At 36.4% G+C, this 18485-nt stretch overlaps 1 protein-coding gene across 2 annotated transcripts in view; it reads right to left on the reverse strand.

Moving 5' to 3' along the window:
• Window positions 1-18485, reverse strand: part of MAP3K15 (mitogen-activated protein kinase kinase kinase 15) — an 81091-nt gene that overhangs the window by 24392 nt on the left and 38214 nt on the right. For both annotated transcript variants that reach the window (XM_082771878.1, XM_082771879.1), the window contains exons 5-12: window positions 17797-17965; window positions 16656-16762; window positions 5762-5932; window positions 4655-4767; window positions 3504-3663; window positions 2737-2887; window positions 2210-2317; window positions 845-894 (exon numbers count right to left, since the gene is read on the reverse strand). In XM_082771878.1, coding sequence (XP_082628004.1) covers window positions 845-894; window positions 2210-2317; window positions 2737-2887; window positions 3504-3663; window positions 4655-4767; window positions 5762-5932; window positions 16656-16762; window positions 17797-17965 — 1029 coding nt within the window. The remainder of the gene's footprint in view (window positions 1-844; window positions 895-2209; window positions 2318-2736; window positions 2888-3503; window positions 3664-4654; window positions 4768-5761; window positions 5933-16655; window positions 16763-17796; window positions 17966-18485) is intronic.

An 18485-nucleotide genomic window follows, 5' to 3' on the forward strand; every position in this document is an offset into this window, starting at 1 on the left:
AATTAAGGCTTTCATAGCAATTACCACTCACCATATTCAGATATCTTTCATTAAGCTAATTAGCTTAAGAATGGTATTCAAGTTCACAGAAGACAAACTTGGGACCTATTTAAATTTAAATTTAAATATTTAAATTTAGGTGCTTATTGTCAAAACTGAGGTCCAGAAAAACTCTGCTTTGAGAACTACAGAACTCATTAAGTATGTAAATTTATGCTTGTACTTCAGTTATAAAGTTTTTCAAGCACTTAAGCTTATGCACTTCCATAAGTGGACCAAGCCAAGAGCTATTTATGTCCCTGGAAAGGAATGACCCACCAACACACTGACTCACAAACTCGAGCAGAAGGCAAAGGCCCATCTCATGTTCCATGTGCTTAAAGTTACTCTGGTTCTAAGCTACAGCCTGCAAAATACGGACAGAGAACAAGAACACCATAGACACAGCCAGGCTGTACAGGTAGGTTTCATTTTGTTTTCTCTCCTGATTCACTCTAATTTTTCTGCCAGCAAAGTAGCCCAACTTTGGAAAATGTATAAAAGCTTAGCTCAAGTTTAAAAAAGCAACTACATAATTGAAAATAGGAACTCTACAAGAGACTACAGAGACACAAATTAGACGAGTATTCTTATGAGAAACATACAGCTCTGACCATGCATGGAAAGGCAAACCCTTCTCTATTGACATTTCAAGCCAGGCTGGACAGAAGAAACTTTTATACTAGGTAATCTCTGCAAAGCAGAGATTTAAGGCAGAATTCAGATTTCCCACTTAAGGAAAACATAAAACATACATTAAAAAAAAAAAAAAAAAAAAAAAAAAACTGTTTTCAGACATACCAACCTTATTCCCCTTATGGAAGAAGCTGTAAAATTCCATTCATGGATCTGTTTCTGTGAAGAATGAAGCTATATCAGATTAATACAGACACTATTTAAACTTAATATTGAAAACAAAGTCATAGCATGGTGAGCAAAATAAAGTTTTTCTAGCATATCTCTTCCATTCTTTCTTCCTTCTTTCCTTTTTTCTTTTCTTCAACTTGCACATGAGACTGATGGTCAGAGAAAGACCATATGTTGCTGTTTCACTTATTTGAAGAAAAACGAATACAAACAGTGCAGGATGAAAGTAAAGGGAAAATTTCCTCATGAAAAATTAAATTTGAATAACAAATCTTGAAGTAAAATTTACCAAACATTATGTTTTGACTCAAACCATAATTTTTTCATGTAAAGCAGACTAAGAACTACTCTTATCCAGTCTCAGAGGGAAAGAAAACTTCATACTTCTTCCTAAAAGGTATTGAGCCAACAGGTATGGCTCAGGTAGCATGCATGGAGCAAAAAAAAGGAAGGACAATTTATGCCTAGGAAGATAGCCCTCCATAAATCTCCAGTTAAATCTCCAGTAGCTGCATCATATTTAGCATCACCAAATATCGATCAAGAATTTGTTTCATAAAGCATAGTTACGTCACGTTACATTCACTCAAAGCAGTAAGTAGTATGTTATTCTTGAAAAGACATTCACAGATCCTGGTAACTATATGATTGCCTGTTGCTCTAATATGCCTCTCTTCCACGCTTTGTCTCTCTACATTTTTAGTCTGTCCTCCACCTACATTGTTCTGACATTAAGGGGTGGTCAAATACTTTCCAAGGTGAAACTGAAATTATTTCAAATTCTTAAGAGATTATACTGTTCATACTCTTTTCCCAATCTTGTAATCTCCAATAATCCAAGACACCAAATATTTAATCTCTTGACATTTATTTGTCCTAGGCTGCCAATTTTTTCTAGTTTCTAATATTATAACTGTAGAAACTTTAAAAATTCTAAAAGAGTCTTTAAAAAATCTACACAGTACTGGTCTTTACTTTTTATCTAGCTTTGAGCTCCATTCCAATAAAAAACACATGATTCTAATGAGAAATATGAGAAAAACAAATAACCCAAGCACTTCTAAGAGTCACAGTCAAGTGACTCAGGTCAAAAGCACCTGAGTTCTAATCCTAGTACTTCCCTTTTGTTTTCCTTGTGAAAAGTCAATTTTCACATTGACACAAGAAAGAAATTGAGACGTGTTTCACAGAAACATAGCAGACTTTAAATGACTATAAAGCACTCCAAAAATCTAAATGTGAATAAAGTGACTTAATCACAATGAATCAGAATACATGAAATGCATCTGCTGGTAGTTTTTACCATTTCAGTGGGAGAGACGTGCCACAAAGAAAGAGATCTTTCATCTGCTTCATTGTTGATTGAAACATATGCAGGCTGGTAGACTTTAGTTGGTTCTATCACCAAAACCTGGAGAGAGAGAACATTTTTCCTTAATAAAACAGTAGCCAGTACACGACAGCATATTTAGAAACAAAACTAATGCTCTGGTATAGACAATGCATAACCACAAAGTAAGGCCTAAAAAATTTCCAGGGGGAAAGAAAAAGAGAAGGCAGGGCAGGAAAAGATCGTGTTCCTGTGTACAACTAAACAGTATGATAATTATTTATGTTAGGAGACTTTGAAGTACTTCTTAGAATGATTTTAGGGTGCTGGGTTAAATGTTTTTAAAAAATGAAAGATTAACTGAATATAGGAGTTTTGTTCATGCAATGAAATAACAGACAGTTAAGCATGTAATTATTGTGTTTAGAGTCTTCCAATTCTGGTTATATCCTATCCAGAAACATAAGACAAAGAAAATTTGTTTGGACATAACATCTTACTGGAAATCTCAGTCCATTAGTTGTTTCTTTCGTTGCCTCAAAAATTATATCTAGCCAGAAAGTCAATCTTTCTTGTCTAGGAGAATGTTCTATGGTGAGTTTCTTGAAACGCTGAATTAACATCAGATTCTGAACTAATGATTTCAAGTACCTAGAATGTATTGAATTAGTGAGTTAACAGAGAGAAAACAGAATTTGACTAGATTCTAAGAACACTTAACTGGCTTACACAATGAAAAAAATTAATTTCAAATGTAATCCGAAGCAAAATTAAATGTACTCTAAAAGCTACCATGATGGAAATGTTTTTGCTGATTTGTACATATTTCTGGAAGAATAGCTACTTTAGTCTAGAACTTGAGGCATAAACTCATTTGGACATTCACGAACAATATCTTATTGCAAAAAGGTACAGTTACATGAGTAGTTACATGGTGGTTAGACAAGATATTATGAGCTAGAAGATGGCAGAGGACAGAACAACAGCTATCTAAACTGAAAAGAACTGTTTAACAAGGAACCATCACTAATTTCTAAGTTCTTTCCTATAAAACACACTTGAATGGGATCTAAAGCCAATAATGATAGTTAATTTCTTACAATTTCCCTTCTTCCTTTCCCAGAATAAAAGAACAGGGTATGAAGTCAGAGTTACAAAAAATCTGAGATGGAAAAATCCAGTTAAGTTATCCAAGTGTCTACAAAACGGTTTTACTTTTTGTATTTCCCAGAGCTGGGTACTTGCACTATAGCCTTCTACTACATACCATACTGGAGGTTTCAGCTTAAAAAGTTTCTCTGCTGCTTGTACTGCTTTACTAACATCGTTAGCCAGCATGCTCACACTGAAGAACTGTCCCACGTCCCAGTAATTGTTCATTTTTTCTAGGCTTCCTTTTCTTCCCAGTAAGCTGTTTAGTCGTACACCTGTAAAATTTAAATTGAAACATTTTTTATCAATAAAATACTGAGAAATCTATCAGCAAAAGTCTAATAAGACTTCAGCAATAGTGATAAAAATAGTGATTAGTGATTCAGCATTAGTGATAAAAATTAAGAGGTACAAGGGTCCACCACTCAATATTGCTCAATACAGAGGATAAACCAGAAAATAACAATCCCAATATGGTTCAAATAGCCAGAACTCCCACCACACGTGGTGCTGAAATATCTCTTGTGCTGTTATATTGGGTTTATATGGCAAGGTTTTGGTAGCAGCAGTTCTGCAGGGGTGGCCTCTGTAAAGAGTCCAGCAGCTGCACCATGCCAGATAAGGGCCAGTTTCAGCCAGCTCCAAAAGGGATATACTTCTGCTGAGATGAACCAATAAGTGATGTTGGTTGTGCCTCTGAGAGAGCAGAATTCAGAAAACGAAAAGCAAAAATAATACTATGGCACAACAGCAGCTGGGAGAGTGAGGAGTGAGAAGCAGCCCTGCAGCCCCCCAGGTGAGTGCAGCAGGAGGGCAGGAGGTGCTCCAGGCAGGCAGCAGCAGTTCCCCTGCGGGCTGTGCAGGGAGAGGCCCCTGGTGGAGCAGGCTGTCCCCCTGCAGCCCATGGGTCCCACATGGAGCAGATCTCCACGCTGCAGCCCCCCCATGGGTGGAGGAGTCCCCAGTGGAGCAGGTGGATGTGGCCTGGAGGAGGCTGCGGCCCATGGAGAGCCCCATGGATGGAGGGGAAGGTGTTTGTAGTTTGCGTTTAGTTTCTCACTGGTCTTGCTTTTTAGTAATAGGTAATAAATTACATTAAACTCCCTACGTTGAGACTGTTCTGCCCATGATTATAATTGTGGAGTAATCTCCCTGTCCATATCTCAACCCTTGAGCCCTTTTCATTGTATTTTCTATAAACATTTTGTTTTCTGCATAGAGAGAGGGTCAGAAAATATGTCTGTTGCAGTGTATTTGGATGCCTACCTATTTTTCTCAGTTCCATTGAGCTTTCAAATTGTTGTCCTGCAACAAGTAGCAAAACTGCAAGGTTAATTCCAGAATACAGAGTTGACTGGAGTTCAAATCCTTTGCGATACCTGCAGAGAAAAGTCAGAGCTCACATCTCACTGCACAAGAGAACAGAAATACTGCAAAGTTTTGGTATCTCTTTTAAGCTATTAATTTACTGGAAAGACTTTATGGCTAGTTTGTCTTAAGTGAGAAAGAAAAAATTGCTTAGTATTATGACCTGCCATCTTCTGTAATTTTGCGAAAATGAAACTTAAACTGGTTACTGCAAAACTCTCAAATGCAATAGAACATAATTTTATTATACTATTCACATGAGAAAAGCAATAGAAGTGTTAGTTCAAGTTTTACAAAAAGGCTCCTAGCCCTTTGTTTTAAAGCTTTGTATTCATTAGTGGTAACTGAGGTACAACTGACAAAGGCTGAATACATGCCACTAGGTGATGTAGCATCAAGAGATTGATCTGAAGTCTGTAAATTCTCTACTACCCATCCACGTTGCACTAATCACATTGAGGTGATTTGGGGGAAAAATGAGAGAAACAGAGAGACAGATATTTTTACAATTACAATTCAAACCCACATTACTCATTTTTTTGTACTCAGCAGTAGCTTGTATGATTATATAAACAAACATACATAAACAGTATGATAGTGAGAGCATGTCTTAAGAAAATTCATAATGTAGTTCATCAATATTGTTCCTTATACACAGGTAGATCTTTGCATTTCCTAGAGCTCCAAGGTGGAAATCATCCTTGCACAGAGGACCAGTGTAAGTCCCATGACCTCACTTGCACTTCATTTTGGCCTTGAAGCAGATTAATTGTCTATTTTTTCTGCAAAAAAAGTGGGTGTATCACTCTATATTCATAATAGTCTACAAAGAGAAGCAAGGAAATGTATCCAAATATCTGGTGCTTAGTAAATCATTTACTCAAATTGGGCTATTAAAAACAAGGAAACAAAGAACATTTGAACTTCTAATTCATGCAGCTTTGCTTTTCATAACCATAAAAGTCTGAAGAAGTTTTTAAACACATATATTTTTTTTTCTGTTACCATTCAATGGCATGATCTCGACTATTGGTATCTTTACAGTCAGAATCGAGAAACATATCCTTGTAGATCCTCCCACATAAGCAAAACATATCTGGAGCAGGGTGATCACATGTCTGCAGGACTTGAAGCATGACTTGCAGTGCCTTTTCCCTGTCACCCGCATTATTTCTTCTGAAATCAAATACAAAGAATAAAATAAATGAGTTCAGATCTGAAACAGCAACTGCAAGGTAGTACAATAATATTATCCCCGTGTATCTTATAAGCACATCCATCATTGCTATATAAAGATTTTACTTTATTTACACTGATATATGAGTGTTGGTTCGTTAATAAAAACAAATGTATTATTTTTTCATGGGACTTCTAGCTCAGCTAAGAACTGATTTAAGCTCAGAATTCCTCTATGAAAAAAAAGTGTCATCTCACTTGATTCTTCCCTGTGTAAGTAGGCAGACTCTGCTGATATTCCAGTAAGAAACAATGCTTGTTTAAGTGATTGTTTCTGAAAATGCTGATGATTTGCAGAAGTCTGGCTAATAGCTCACTGAGCTGTGAGTGGGATTTGTATTCTTGAATCCAGAGGATCCAGAATCAGTATTTGACAATACTGACCGAGTACAGGAGAAGCCAGGTCAATTCCACTTCAGACAAAAGAGTGGTAGAGATTAATATGAGGACTTAGAACTACAAGAAAAATAAAAGGGCAAAATGTATTTGTATTTTTTTCTTAAATAAAATTCTTCAGTTTGGAGAAAAAAATGGAAAAAACCCAGTTGTCATAAAGCTTGTGTGTGGTCAAATATATATCAATCTCATGAGTAAGAAAAAAAACAGTGATTAAATATATTTTCAGTTCCTTATTATTATTGAACAGAACACAAGAATTTTTACCTCACTTTACCCTGCTGGTTTTGTAAGTTTAGAATTTACTTTTTACTGCAAAATGTCACTTAGAACAAACAAAAATGTTTATTTGCAAGTGTAAAGCAAACACAGCTTCAGAGCTTAATAGCCTCTCCAAGACATTTTTTAATCACTCAATAGATTTAAAATATTTACCAACCCCCTTTCAGAGCAGTTTACAATTTCCTGATCCCTACCTAGGTATCCAGGAACAGGCTTACAAGTACTATGATTACTTTGTCAGCAGTATCAGTAGGAGATAACAGTTTCTGGTGAATCTAGTATTTGCAGACCCTGAAAGGATTAATACGTTCTGTAAAATGGCTCAGTTTCTTAGGTAACCAGCTGATGCAACAAAACCAATAACCACACATCTGCAGGAAAACAACAACAATAAGAACAGGCTGCTGTGCACTTTAGGTGATGGAGAACATTTAATAAGATTAAAGAGATTTGTAGCTACCTGTGCAGGCTTTATCCTGCCATTAGTGTCAGAGGCGTAGAGTAAACTTTCACAGCAAGGTCTTGCATATTTTTGGAGCATTATTTTCTTCAGATCGACTGTTGTTCTGAAACTAATACTGGTCTTCTCTAATGAACACGCAAGGAGAAATTTGGTATCTTCTTTTAGTTTTACAGGAAATGAAATGAAATTTAGAAGTGTGGGGGTAAAATCCATGGCACTGGTCGCAAGCTTCATACAAACCTTTTCTGAACTAACCAGAGTCTCTGAGCCAGGTATCGTTGTTAAGATGAACAAAGAGAAAACCGGGGAAACAAAGCTTAGAACAAAACTGGACCCTAAAATATAAGTCCAACAGCTCCCAATAACCACGTGCATAACAATCACAGAATTTGTTATGTGCTCAAGCTTTTGCTGAAAAAGCAATAAATGCATGAGTACCTAACTTACAGCACTTTCATGTGAAAAAAATGACTGCTTCTGAGACAAGACAAATGGACTCAACTCTGTCCTGTGCGAAATCAGTTTAAATTAACGAAATTAAGATGTGTTTTGTATTGGTTGAAACAATTTTAGAGAAAAAAAAAAAAAAAAAAAAAACACAATGCATAAAGCAAGACTGCTTAAAATAAGACAGGGAACAGATTAACTCTTTTGCACATCAGAGGATGATATACCTTTGACAACCTGTACACACTGAAAAAAAGTATGAGGAGCATTTCACGAGACCAAGACATAAAGAAACAGTGTATTAGAAACCTCAAAATTAAAGCCTTTTTTCTCATAGTAGGGAATGCTGTGATTTATTTGGTTCATATAAGGTAAAAAGCAAATCTTCATTAAAAATATATTGTTCAGTGCTAAATTTCATTTATTTTAAACAAGTATACACTAATCTAAGACAGGATATTATTAAACAAAAATCAGTTCAGACACTCTTGTATAAATTGTATTTTTCATTGCAGCATGTTGATGACTCTTGGGCATTATAAACCCAATTACAAAAATCTACAAATTTAGGAACAGTTGTAAACCTCTAAAGCAATCCCCAAAAGAGAGGACTAACAAAGAAAAAATAAAATACAGTTAAACAAAATTAAAATAAAATACCACATATTTTAGGCTACAAGCAACTTCTATGTGTCAACGTGAAAATAGACTGTTTTATAACATAGTTACATGCCTGGCCAAGACAAATTTTCACCTCTTATTTCATACCTCACACTTTAGTATCTGCATGTTTGACAGTTTATAATTTGCTTTAATGTGTCTTGAAAACATGCCTGTAATGCTATCGATGCAGTAAAAGAGATTACCATATGTCCTCAAGGCTGTAGCACTAGCATCTATTTTATTTGCCCAATATCCATTAGATGAGCTTCCCTGGCCTCCTCAATCCCCACGTAGAACTATAGCAGAGTGAATCACACAAATGCAGGTTGGAAAGGACTTCTGAAGGTCATCTAATAGAATCTCCTGCTCAGAGCAGGACCATCTACCAACAACAGATTTTTCTGAAGAGCTGAGTCTTTGTATTGAGTTTACATGGCAAGGTTTAGTTAGCAGGGGACTGCAGGGGTGGCCTCTGTGAGAAGAGCCCAGCAGCTGCCCCATGATAGATAAGGGCCAGTTTCAGATCGCTCCAAAGGGACCTGCCTCTGTCCAAAGCCAAACCAATAAGCAATGTTGTGCAGGAGGGCAGGAGGTGCTCCAGGCAGTCCAGGAGGGCAGCAGCAGTTCCCCTGCAGCCTGTGCAGGGAGAGGCCACTGGTGGAGCAGGCTGTCCCCCTGCAGCCCATGGGTCCCACATGGAGCAGATCTCCACGCTGCAGCCCCCCCATGGGTGGAGGAGCCCCCGGTGGAGCAGGTGGATGTGGCCTGGAGAAGGCTGCGGCCCAAGGTGCCCAGGGATGTGCTCATGCTCACTCCTTATATCACACACACAGCATCTTTCTTAGCTATTGGTATTTAAGGTATCTGAGCCACTAAGTTTCAGAGTAAAAACTCATGAACTGCTAACAGCACCAGAAACACTCCCTCTGGAAATCAGTCCTGGCCCCACTCCTCAGCTGCATGATTCTCTAGGCCTCTCCCGCTGGAAGCGCAAAAATGATTTGTTGGGGGTTGCTTTAGTGTGTTCAAGTTTTCTCTGCTTTTGTACTAATGGAGAAAGGTTATGAAAGCAGCAATCATTCATAATTCGCAGAAAACTGAATCTTTATAGAAATCTATCCTCTTTTTTCTTTCCCAAATTTACTTGATAAACAGAAAATTTACTGCCGCTGTCTCACAAAGTCACTGAGCCACAAATTGGTGGATGTGGTAGGAGTATCTGGGGAGATTTTATCACTATACATTTTCTGTCTCTATACGCTTCCCTAGATAGCTGCTACTGACCACTGTCAGATGCGAATCTAAGCTAGAAAGAAATACACCCTGAGAGATTATGGCCGCCCTAATGCTGTTTCTCTCCCCTAACTTGCAAACATCATCTCAAAATCATATTAACATCAGTGTTTTACCTGGAACAATGCTGCCTTTCGACACAAAGCAAACTCTCTTTACACCTTATCTGTCATTTTATAGCTTCACATTTCTTTCATCTCCCTCAAATCCATTATCTTGTCTAAATTCTCTCTCCATTGTAGTCATTACAATGAGTCCTTACTTCAAATATCCCTAAAATAAAATTAGTTCATGTTTCATAGACTGGTTTTACCAGCTTTAAAGGAGCCAGAACTACACTCAGTGAACAAAGTCTTTGTCCAATTAAGTTAACAGGAAGAGCAAGGATTTTGCTAGGAGAAGAATTAGCTTGCATTGCAAGTACCAGGTAATAGAATGCTCTTTTTTTCTTTTTTTCTTTTTTTTTTTTTTCTTCACCTTTTTGTTCACATCTTCTCCTGTATGGCTTGTTTCCACCTGTCTAGCTGGAGACTAGTATACACTACAGAAGACATTATATCAGTGAACAATATTTTGTTCAATGGAATGCAGCTTTAGTTTCCTTTATACGTCATTTTTCCTTATTGATTTACCTTCTCTTATTGGTTTAAGCAAGCAGATTTATTGAAGAGCAATGTGCGGGAGAACAAACAAAACCATAACAAACACGTTTCTGAAAACCTTTCCCACACAGCATTACATTCAAAAACAGTAACTTTTTTTTTTTTTCCACTGCATTCATATCTGGATCTTGATTATATTGTGATTTCAGTCTTGAAGCAGCTAGTTTACAGCATGCATTGCCATTAAAACACCTGATCTCACTGTCACATAGCAGAGACAATGCAAATGAGACAACTTCATGTTACTATAAACACAACCATTCAAAAAATAACTGGTCTTTATAGACAACAGTGTGTGCATTTATTATCCTATACAACAAGTTTGCTTACAGTAATATGCAAATTATATTAAAATGTGTATTTTGAGTTTTCTTACACAAAAATAAGACACAGTTATAGATGTCACAGTGACTATATAGCAGATGATCTGAACTGCTAATAATCGTATAGAAATCTACAGCAAAAAATAATTCCACAAATTCATAATTTTTGAGAATTGCAATAACTAATTTTATTAGAGTTATTGCACATAACCTTTACTTTAAAAGGTAATAATAAGTAATTTGTGAGTTAAGACATTTCACTGAGGATGCAATTTGATTGCAGAACCAATTTGATTTAAGAACATTTGCTATTCACAAAAGTGAACGAGGAAACAAGACCCCAAATTAAGCTTTGAGATTAGAACTAAATTTGCAGGTCTTCAGATAGCCATGACAATGAAAAAATAGCATTTTTTTTTGCTCATGTACACTTCAGATGTTTAATGCAAGCCTCTTTCATAAAATGAAGAGCCCCATGATGTGATTTTTCTAATCTTAGTCATCAGAGAACGGAATTACATTTCAAATAACCCAGTGCATTTCAATGGGAATAATTTCCTATAGCTAGTATTACTCACAATTACTAGTGATTTTCTACTTGCACTCTGTTAATCCCTTCACTTGGTAATTGCTTTTTGTGTGTGCGTATTGTTAAAACACAGCATGCCAAGTTAAATAACAGCAACTGCAGATGCCCCCATCTTTAATAAGTGAAGACAGAACTGCCTTGGAAAGAGACCAAAGTCTTCACAGCTCTGGCTTCATGCCTCGTCCGGTCTGAAAATAGCCAGAATATATTCTGTTTTGAACAAAATTTGACATAACCTTTGCCTCTTTGCAAGCTTTCAGAATTTGAAACTGCATAACATCTGGTAACTCCAGTTTTGGTAAATAAGGGCAACTGAAAGGTATTCATTCAAACTTAAGTATACGGCAAAAACTTTGCTATGCAGAGCTAAATTACTGAAATAGATCCTAAGCAAACATCCAGTTGACATCCACCTTAGCATTTGAATTAGCTATAAACATCTGTACTTCGTCTACTGTATGTATATATATACACACACGCTACAGCAGCAGGAAATAAAACTATGAAGAACAAACTAGCATCCTTTTTCATTACTCTCCTAACCTGATTACAAACAAACAAGTAAAATTCATAGAAGTGGATTTCAAAGCTATCCCATTCCATTGACTTTGGTCATGATTTGTTCTGCTCACGTGACTTGCTCAATGCTTTTTAGATAATTTGAGGCAATATGAAGTACGGAACAAGAAATGGTTCATTTTACTCTTAAATGATTAAATAGAAGGTATTGTATAACTTTTCTTTAGAATGTGTTGTCACAGTACTTGTTTTCTATGAAAGAATGGTGGAAAACAATAGTAGGCTTTTTAAAAAAAATAATTAAAACAGCAATAAAAATACCTTTACATGTTTTTTTTTTCATCACTTGCCCCCCCCCCCCAAAAAAAAAGCAAAAATTTAACTGTTGCTTATGATCAATTCACATGATACTTTAAAACATTGAAATACAAAAGGCATAAATATATGCATGCAATATAAGAAACTAAATCAAATCAATTTTCATGCTCATTTCCCTGGAGAAGAAACTTGTTAAAAAAAATGGGGCGGGGGGGAGGAAAAATCTGAATTCACACATTCAGATTTTCTAAAACATCAAAATGAAGGTGAAAGCTTCCATCATGCTTTTTTCTTTTAAAGAAAAATCTCCTTGTAGATATCTCCAAGCTGAGAATCTTTACTTAGTGGACTTCATGCATCTTTGTGTTAGTTCCACATCTGTAAAGTAATGCTCTTCTATTTCTGCATGATGTGGTGATGAATAACTCAGCTATTGCAACAACAAGTATGAAAGGACCCACAAGGAACTTAATGATATTTCATGTGTGGGGTGGAGAACTGTGATGTATAATAAAAATGCATTTATTATACAGTACAGGCACATCCTTGATAAGCAGAACATCACAAAATATTGAAATACTGACCAGTTGACCTCCAGCTACATGCACCAGGCAAAGCTCTAAATGGAAAAATCAGACAGCCTTCAACTAGACACCAATTTAAAACAGAAAAATTAAAATGGAAACAATTCAGAAATTTCTTAGCTTTCAAGGATCTTGCAACATGAGAACAGCCTTTCACAGCAGCTCACACAACTCACCTACTTACATTATGCTTGCCTCCCAGGCAAGGTACACTCATGGACTGAAGCAAAGAGCCATCTACATCTGAAACAGCCGCAGACAGCCCTCAGTGACACAGTGTCTTACATCATCCCAAAGTTGTGAATACAAATATTGAAAATACTCATGTTGCACATTCGAGATGAACTTAAACTTGAAGATGTGCCCCATCCTATGCCTAAGGTACAATACAGTCAGAACTAAATGTTAGCTGTGAGACAAAAAGAACAATGTTTTATCCCAACCCACATCTGCATTGACAAAAGCACTCTCTACTTCTGTGTGGAGTCAAAATTAATTAGCTTAAAACACTTTAGAGCAACAACTTTAAGCTTCCTAGAGCTTCTAAACAAACAGTCAGGAGGGTGACCTGAAAAAAGGCTTGGAAACGTGTACAATCCCATCCTCGCAAATGTCCATTACTAGCCTGAAGGTTATTATTAGTCATTAGACATGACAAATTTAAGGTGCTCTCAATGCTCCGAGCTGGAAATTTGGGAGGAAGATATTGATCTGGAAGAGAGGCTGCGCTTAATAACATGCTATGTGAATCAGGGTACCAGAAACATACATGCAGCTGTCTGCTTCTCTAATACACAGTAATACTAAGTGCTGCATTGCCCTGCAGAGTACTCTGCAGGCAGGCCCAGGCTTGCTTCGCTCATGATCCAAGCTGGGTCCGACCCAGGCTGTCTCTGAACCAGAGGACATGCAGCTCGGCTGGAATGGTGCCCAGTCTGAAGTCATATACCCTGTCCCTTCCCTTAAAACACGGCTTGTTAACTTATATCCAGAGCTGCACACAGTCGTGGTTCAGATTGAGCTTGTGCCCGCTGAATGTACCAGCAAGGGCCCACGGCCCTCAGAAGTGATCCCTTACCCCTTATCTGCCACATTGCTAGCTCTCTGCAGCACTTGAACAGCATTGTCTTGAAAACACTGAGTGCAATTAATTGCCAACAGAACTCAGTTACGGATGCCAAGAGGAAATAAATGAACAACTTTCTCTGTTGTTTGTGATCGCAGTTCCGGCACGCTTTCATAATAAAATTAAGCAAACATTAACTTCAGCAGGCTCTGATATTCTTGCAACTACTAATTGTTTTGCTTTTGATGTATTTTGTCTCTGGTGCGCTCAGTTAGTGATACTAAGCAACATCTAGACCAATCTGTACACTAACATTAATAGAATCTTAAATGAACACATTGTTCTGTATTTTTATAAACAGATTCTAATAAAACTTCATTAAAATTATACTTAAAAAAAAAAAAAAAAGTGGTTCAAAAATCCCAAAGATGATGCTAAAACCAATACCCACGGGGACATTTTTAGCTTAAGTAGAGTTGTTCTGAAAATGTTCAAGTCCTAAACTCTGGCCTTTGGTCCTGCACTTTGTTCTGAGAAGGCAAAAACTTCCGTAGAAGGGAAATTATGCAGTCTTACTAGTGGAAAACTTGTCATTCATTTCTGAAAAAAAGTTCTATATCAATGTTTAAATTGTTCCCGTAACAGAAGTGGAGTCGTGCTGGTTCAGGCTAATGATGAATTTAATGAAATCTGCCGATGGGGAAAGCAGGTGTGTGAGCAAATCCATTTTGTCTTGTCTTACAAGAGCTCTATTGGCAATGCTGAAACAACACAGAAGATGTAATGGCCTGAGGGTCATGTGCTGCTCAATATACAAAGAATTTGAAGACAAAGAGGACAAGGGAATGTGCCAGTTTTATTATGCACGTGTAAGTGATAAAGTTTTAAAAACTGTAGCCTGATCAAACCAGGATATTTTCCTAAGGACAAGGCATGATCCTGACCCCAACATCTTGAGTCATATTCCCAAAATAATGAAAAGTTGGAATATTTAAAAATAAATAAATAAATAAATAAAAACAAAGATAGGGCCAAATCCTTTTTGTTGAAACCACTTCAGGAAAGCAGCATGATATCTTAAGGCAATGTGAATTTCAGAAGCTTTCAGAGATCAAGCCTGCAGTTTTTAGGGATTGGAGGGAAAAAGGTGGAAAATCATACCATAAAATGATAACTGTACATACAGGAAGCAAATTGCAACATGGTTTAAAGTGTATATCATCATAAGAAGCAGCAAAACACTGGTTCCTACTTTAAAATACTGTCTTATATTGTACATAAAAATTTTATACCAAAAGTCCATTTTCTCTTATTTTTAGGCAACCAAATGAAAAAAGTATCTTTCACTAGATGTGATAAATACCAGAGCAAGCTGCAAAATTCCATCTTCATGTATTCAGATCTAAATTTTCTGAAAGATATACTTCAGGAATAGAAGTTAACAGACTCAGTAAAAGTTAATCAGCTAAAATCTAATAGTAGACGATACCAGGAGTGGAGGAGAATCAAGACAACCAGTGTTTGCTTCCATTCTTAAAACAAACAACAACACACACACACAAACACATCAAAAAAACAAACAAACAAAAAAACCAACTATGTAACTTGAGTTATATGTAAGAATTATACTCATATATTTGATGTCAAGAACTAAATATTAATAATTTGTCCTTCTTCTTATTAAAAAGGCTTTGCCATCATTCAAGTTTGGGTTAAGGTTCCAAACATGGGTCAAGTTATTCTTTTCTTTGAGAAATTTGGGCATTGTCAGGTATCTGATGAATTTCATATCACAGACATACTTCCCATTGTAATCAATTCACATTTCAGAACTGTTTTCTTTTTCTTTTTATATACAAAAGCATTTTAAGTAGGTTTTACTCCAGCCTTCAAAGAAATCTCTATAGCTAGTTGTCATAAAAGCACAGGCATTAGAATTACGCACAGCATCAGTCCCACCTATGCTGTATGCTCTAAATGCTCTGTATTACTACTGCATTCTTCAAGGATCACTTAAGACTTTGCTAGTGCATCACTCAGCCTGTTAACAAACCACCAAATCCTTTTCAAAAATCACTTCCTTCTATGAACTTTTCAACTGGCATTCTGTAGTTCATTTGTACTGCATTCTTTGTTCATTTGTATGACCTTGCATATGGCTTCATGCAAATGAGCTTCTTTTTGTAGTGAACACATAATATAAAATGCTGTATGAAGACTGTTTCTTGGCATGTAAATGAAGAAGCAATATCTGGTATTTTTCTGAGCAATGTTTCTGTATTTACTCCTTAGTTTGATGAAACTGGCAAATGGTATTATGGCAGTAATGGTAAATGGCAGACTTATTCCAACTTCCTAAAAAAATGCCACAAGAAAAAAAAAATCTGTTGGGGATTCCCCATCAACAACTGTTTTCCTAGTTCTGTAACTAAATTCTTAATCCCTCTGGTGTTTTAATCCCATCCTGATGTGGCCTTTTTTATTTTTCCCTTTTCTTTAAGTTTGATTGCAGGTCACAACTTTTAACAACATGCAAACTGCATCTAAGCAGTTACTTTCATTATTACATCTAATCTCATTTGTATAATATCTACTTTCCGATACAATCTTCATACAAATTGATTAGAAATGAAGCAAATATCATACATAGGCACTACAGAAAGCTGTAGCTATCTAGAAGAGTTCAATAATATATCGTTGTGCTTCTTAATCTAGGAGAGCTAAATCAGCAAAGAGCCTGGAGTTCCAGATTGCCTTTCAACCTTTCAAGGAAGCTGCATCATGAACATGTATTCACAGACCAAGCACTACTTGCTACCTATGGCTCTGATAACTCACCAATAACTCTATTATGCTAAACTTTTCAAGATGTTCAGAATAATCAGTGACTCAGAATAAACAATCTCAGCCTGGCCAAGAGCCCGCTGGTATCAGTGGAGTTTTTCACTATTACTCTGGTGGCCTTTGGAACAGATGTTATTGTCTGAACTATACATTTAAATATAAACTTGTGGAACAACAGCAATATAATGAAACATCCTCAAAAAATTATCCTTACCGATTCAGTGCAAAAGCATAATGAAATTTAATGTTGTGTTGATCAGCCAGATCACAGGTAGGAAGCATTTCAAGTGTTTCTACCAGCTTCACCATAGCATCATAGTCCTAGCAGGAATTCAAATAAATAAAATAAATACATAAAAATGAAAGAAAAAAAGAAGCCGAAGAATACCTCCATCAGAGGAAAGCATCACTACACTAACACATCGTGACTAGAGAATATCTCAGGTGGACTGTTCCTAAGTCAGTTACAGCTACAAACTGTGTAAAAAATAAACAGGGACTTTGCTATCCACGTCAGCCCTTGTTTCTTCTATTCAATGGCACATATACATTGCTGAAGAGGCCAGTTTACTGAGATCATAGATGGCCTCACACTACTTCATCTGTTTGTTCAATATGCATTTGAAGATGATTGTATTTGTCAAAGGAGACCTTTCAAAAGAAAGAAAATGCTCACCAGAGATGATCAAAATGAAGTTGGATAAAGGGCTGCATGAAAATACATGCCTCAGAATGGAAAGTTGGGTAACAAAGGGCAACACACAGCTCTCATGACTTATTTATACTTACCAAATATCCAACTTAGCTTCTAAGATAGATAGAAAACATTTCTGCTTAATGGTTTGAAGTATATTTTAAAAGTGATATCAAATACACAGACTAGCTGTGTTTTAGCAAAAGCAGAACTTATTTAAAAACAAAATCAAGAAAAGGTGCACTTACATTTAAAAAATAAATTAAGATTTCTTTGAATGAGAATTCTCAACTTGGGCACCTCTAACCAAAACAGTGGTCAAAACAAATGTCTTTTCTTAGTCTCTGAATTTATTTGACCTTGGGGGCAGAGGAAGAAGGGAAGGAAACAGAAGAGCAAACATTTTGCTTTGGTATTTTTTTAAGGAGATTAAAAATGACAGAAAACAAACAAGGAGACCTCTAAAAGTCACCTAACCATTATCTCTTGTTCATAGGTAAAACAAGAGTCTAAGGCCCCTTAAGTAGCCTAATAATCAAGTCAAACTGTTAATGCAGAAATGCAGTGTCGGCTTTGAATCACTGTTTAACAGATGAAGAAGTATGCAACAAGACCCAAAGTCCCATGGTATAATCATATTTCTTAGTCTTTAGAAACATACCTGTATATCTCGGTAAGAAAGAAGCAGGTTTATCACAATATCAGAAGTCAGCACTTCAGTATTATCCATTCGAAGCTTAATTCTGGCCAGCTCCTTAGCAAGTTCATCTCCTTGATACTTCTCTCTAGCTTTTCTAATATCATTTAGCAGTGTTTCTTTATAATAGGCACTAAAGAAATAAAAGAGACATTTGGGAAGAAGACCGTTATTGCTTATGAATCATAGAATCATATAAGTTGGAAAAGACCTTTAAGACCATCAAGGCCAACCAACAACCTGACCTACAAAGTCCCATCACTAAACCATGTCGCTTAGTGCCACGTCCAATATGTCCAAGAAATGGGACTCTACCACTTCCCTGAGCAGAGGAGGGAAACCATGAAACGTGGTTGCATTTCTAATAAAAGCTATAATTTCTAACTAAAAGTACCATTTCCTCAGAATGAAGTTTAATTCAAATGTTTCATCTAAGTTGATATTTTTCGCTAAATCATTACACACGTTCTACCTTGCTTTACCTCAGCCTATGGGGCTATATATATATATATATATATTACCAGGATTTTGAGATAATTTTATTACCACAGTAAAACTGCGGCATATTTTGGCCCATTACTGACCATGACAAATGTGGCACTTTGTATCTCTATCCTTAAGAAGGCAGCAATTGGAATAATAAAGTGACACAG

This window comes from Aythya marila, assembly GCF_965140915.1.
Source record: "Aythya marila genome assembly, chromosome: 1".
In the NCBI taxonomy this organism is placed as follows: Eukaryota; Metazoa; Chordata; class Aves; order Anseriformes; family Anatidae; genus Aythya; species Aythya marila.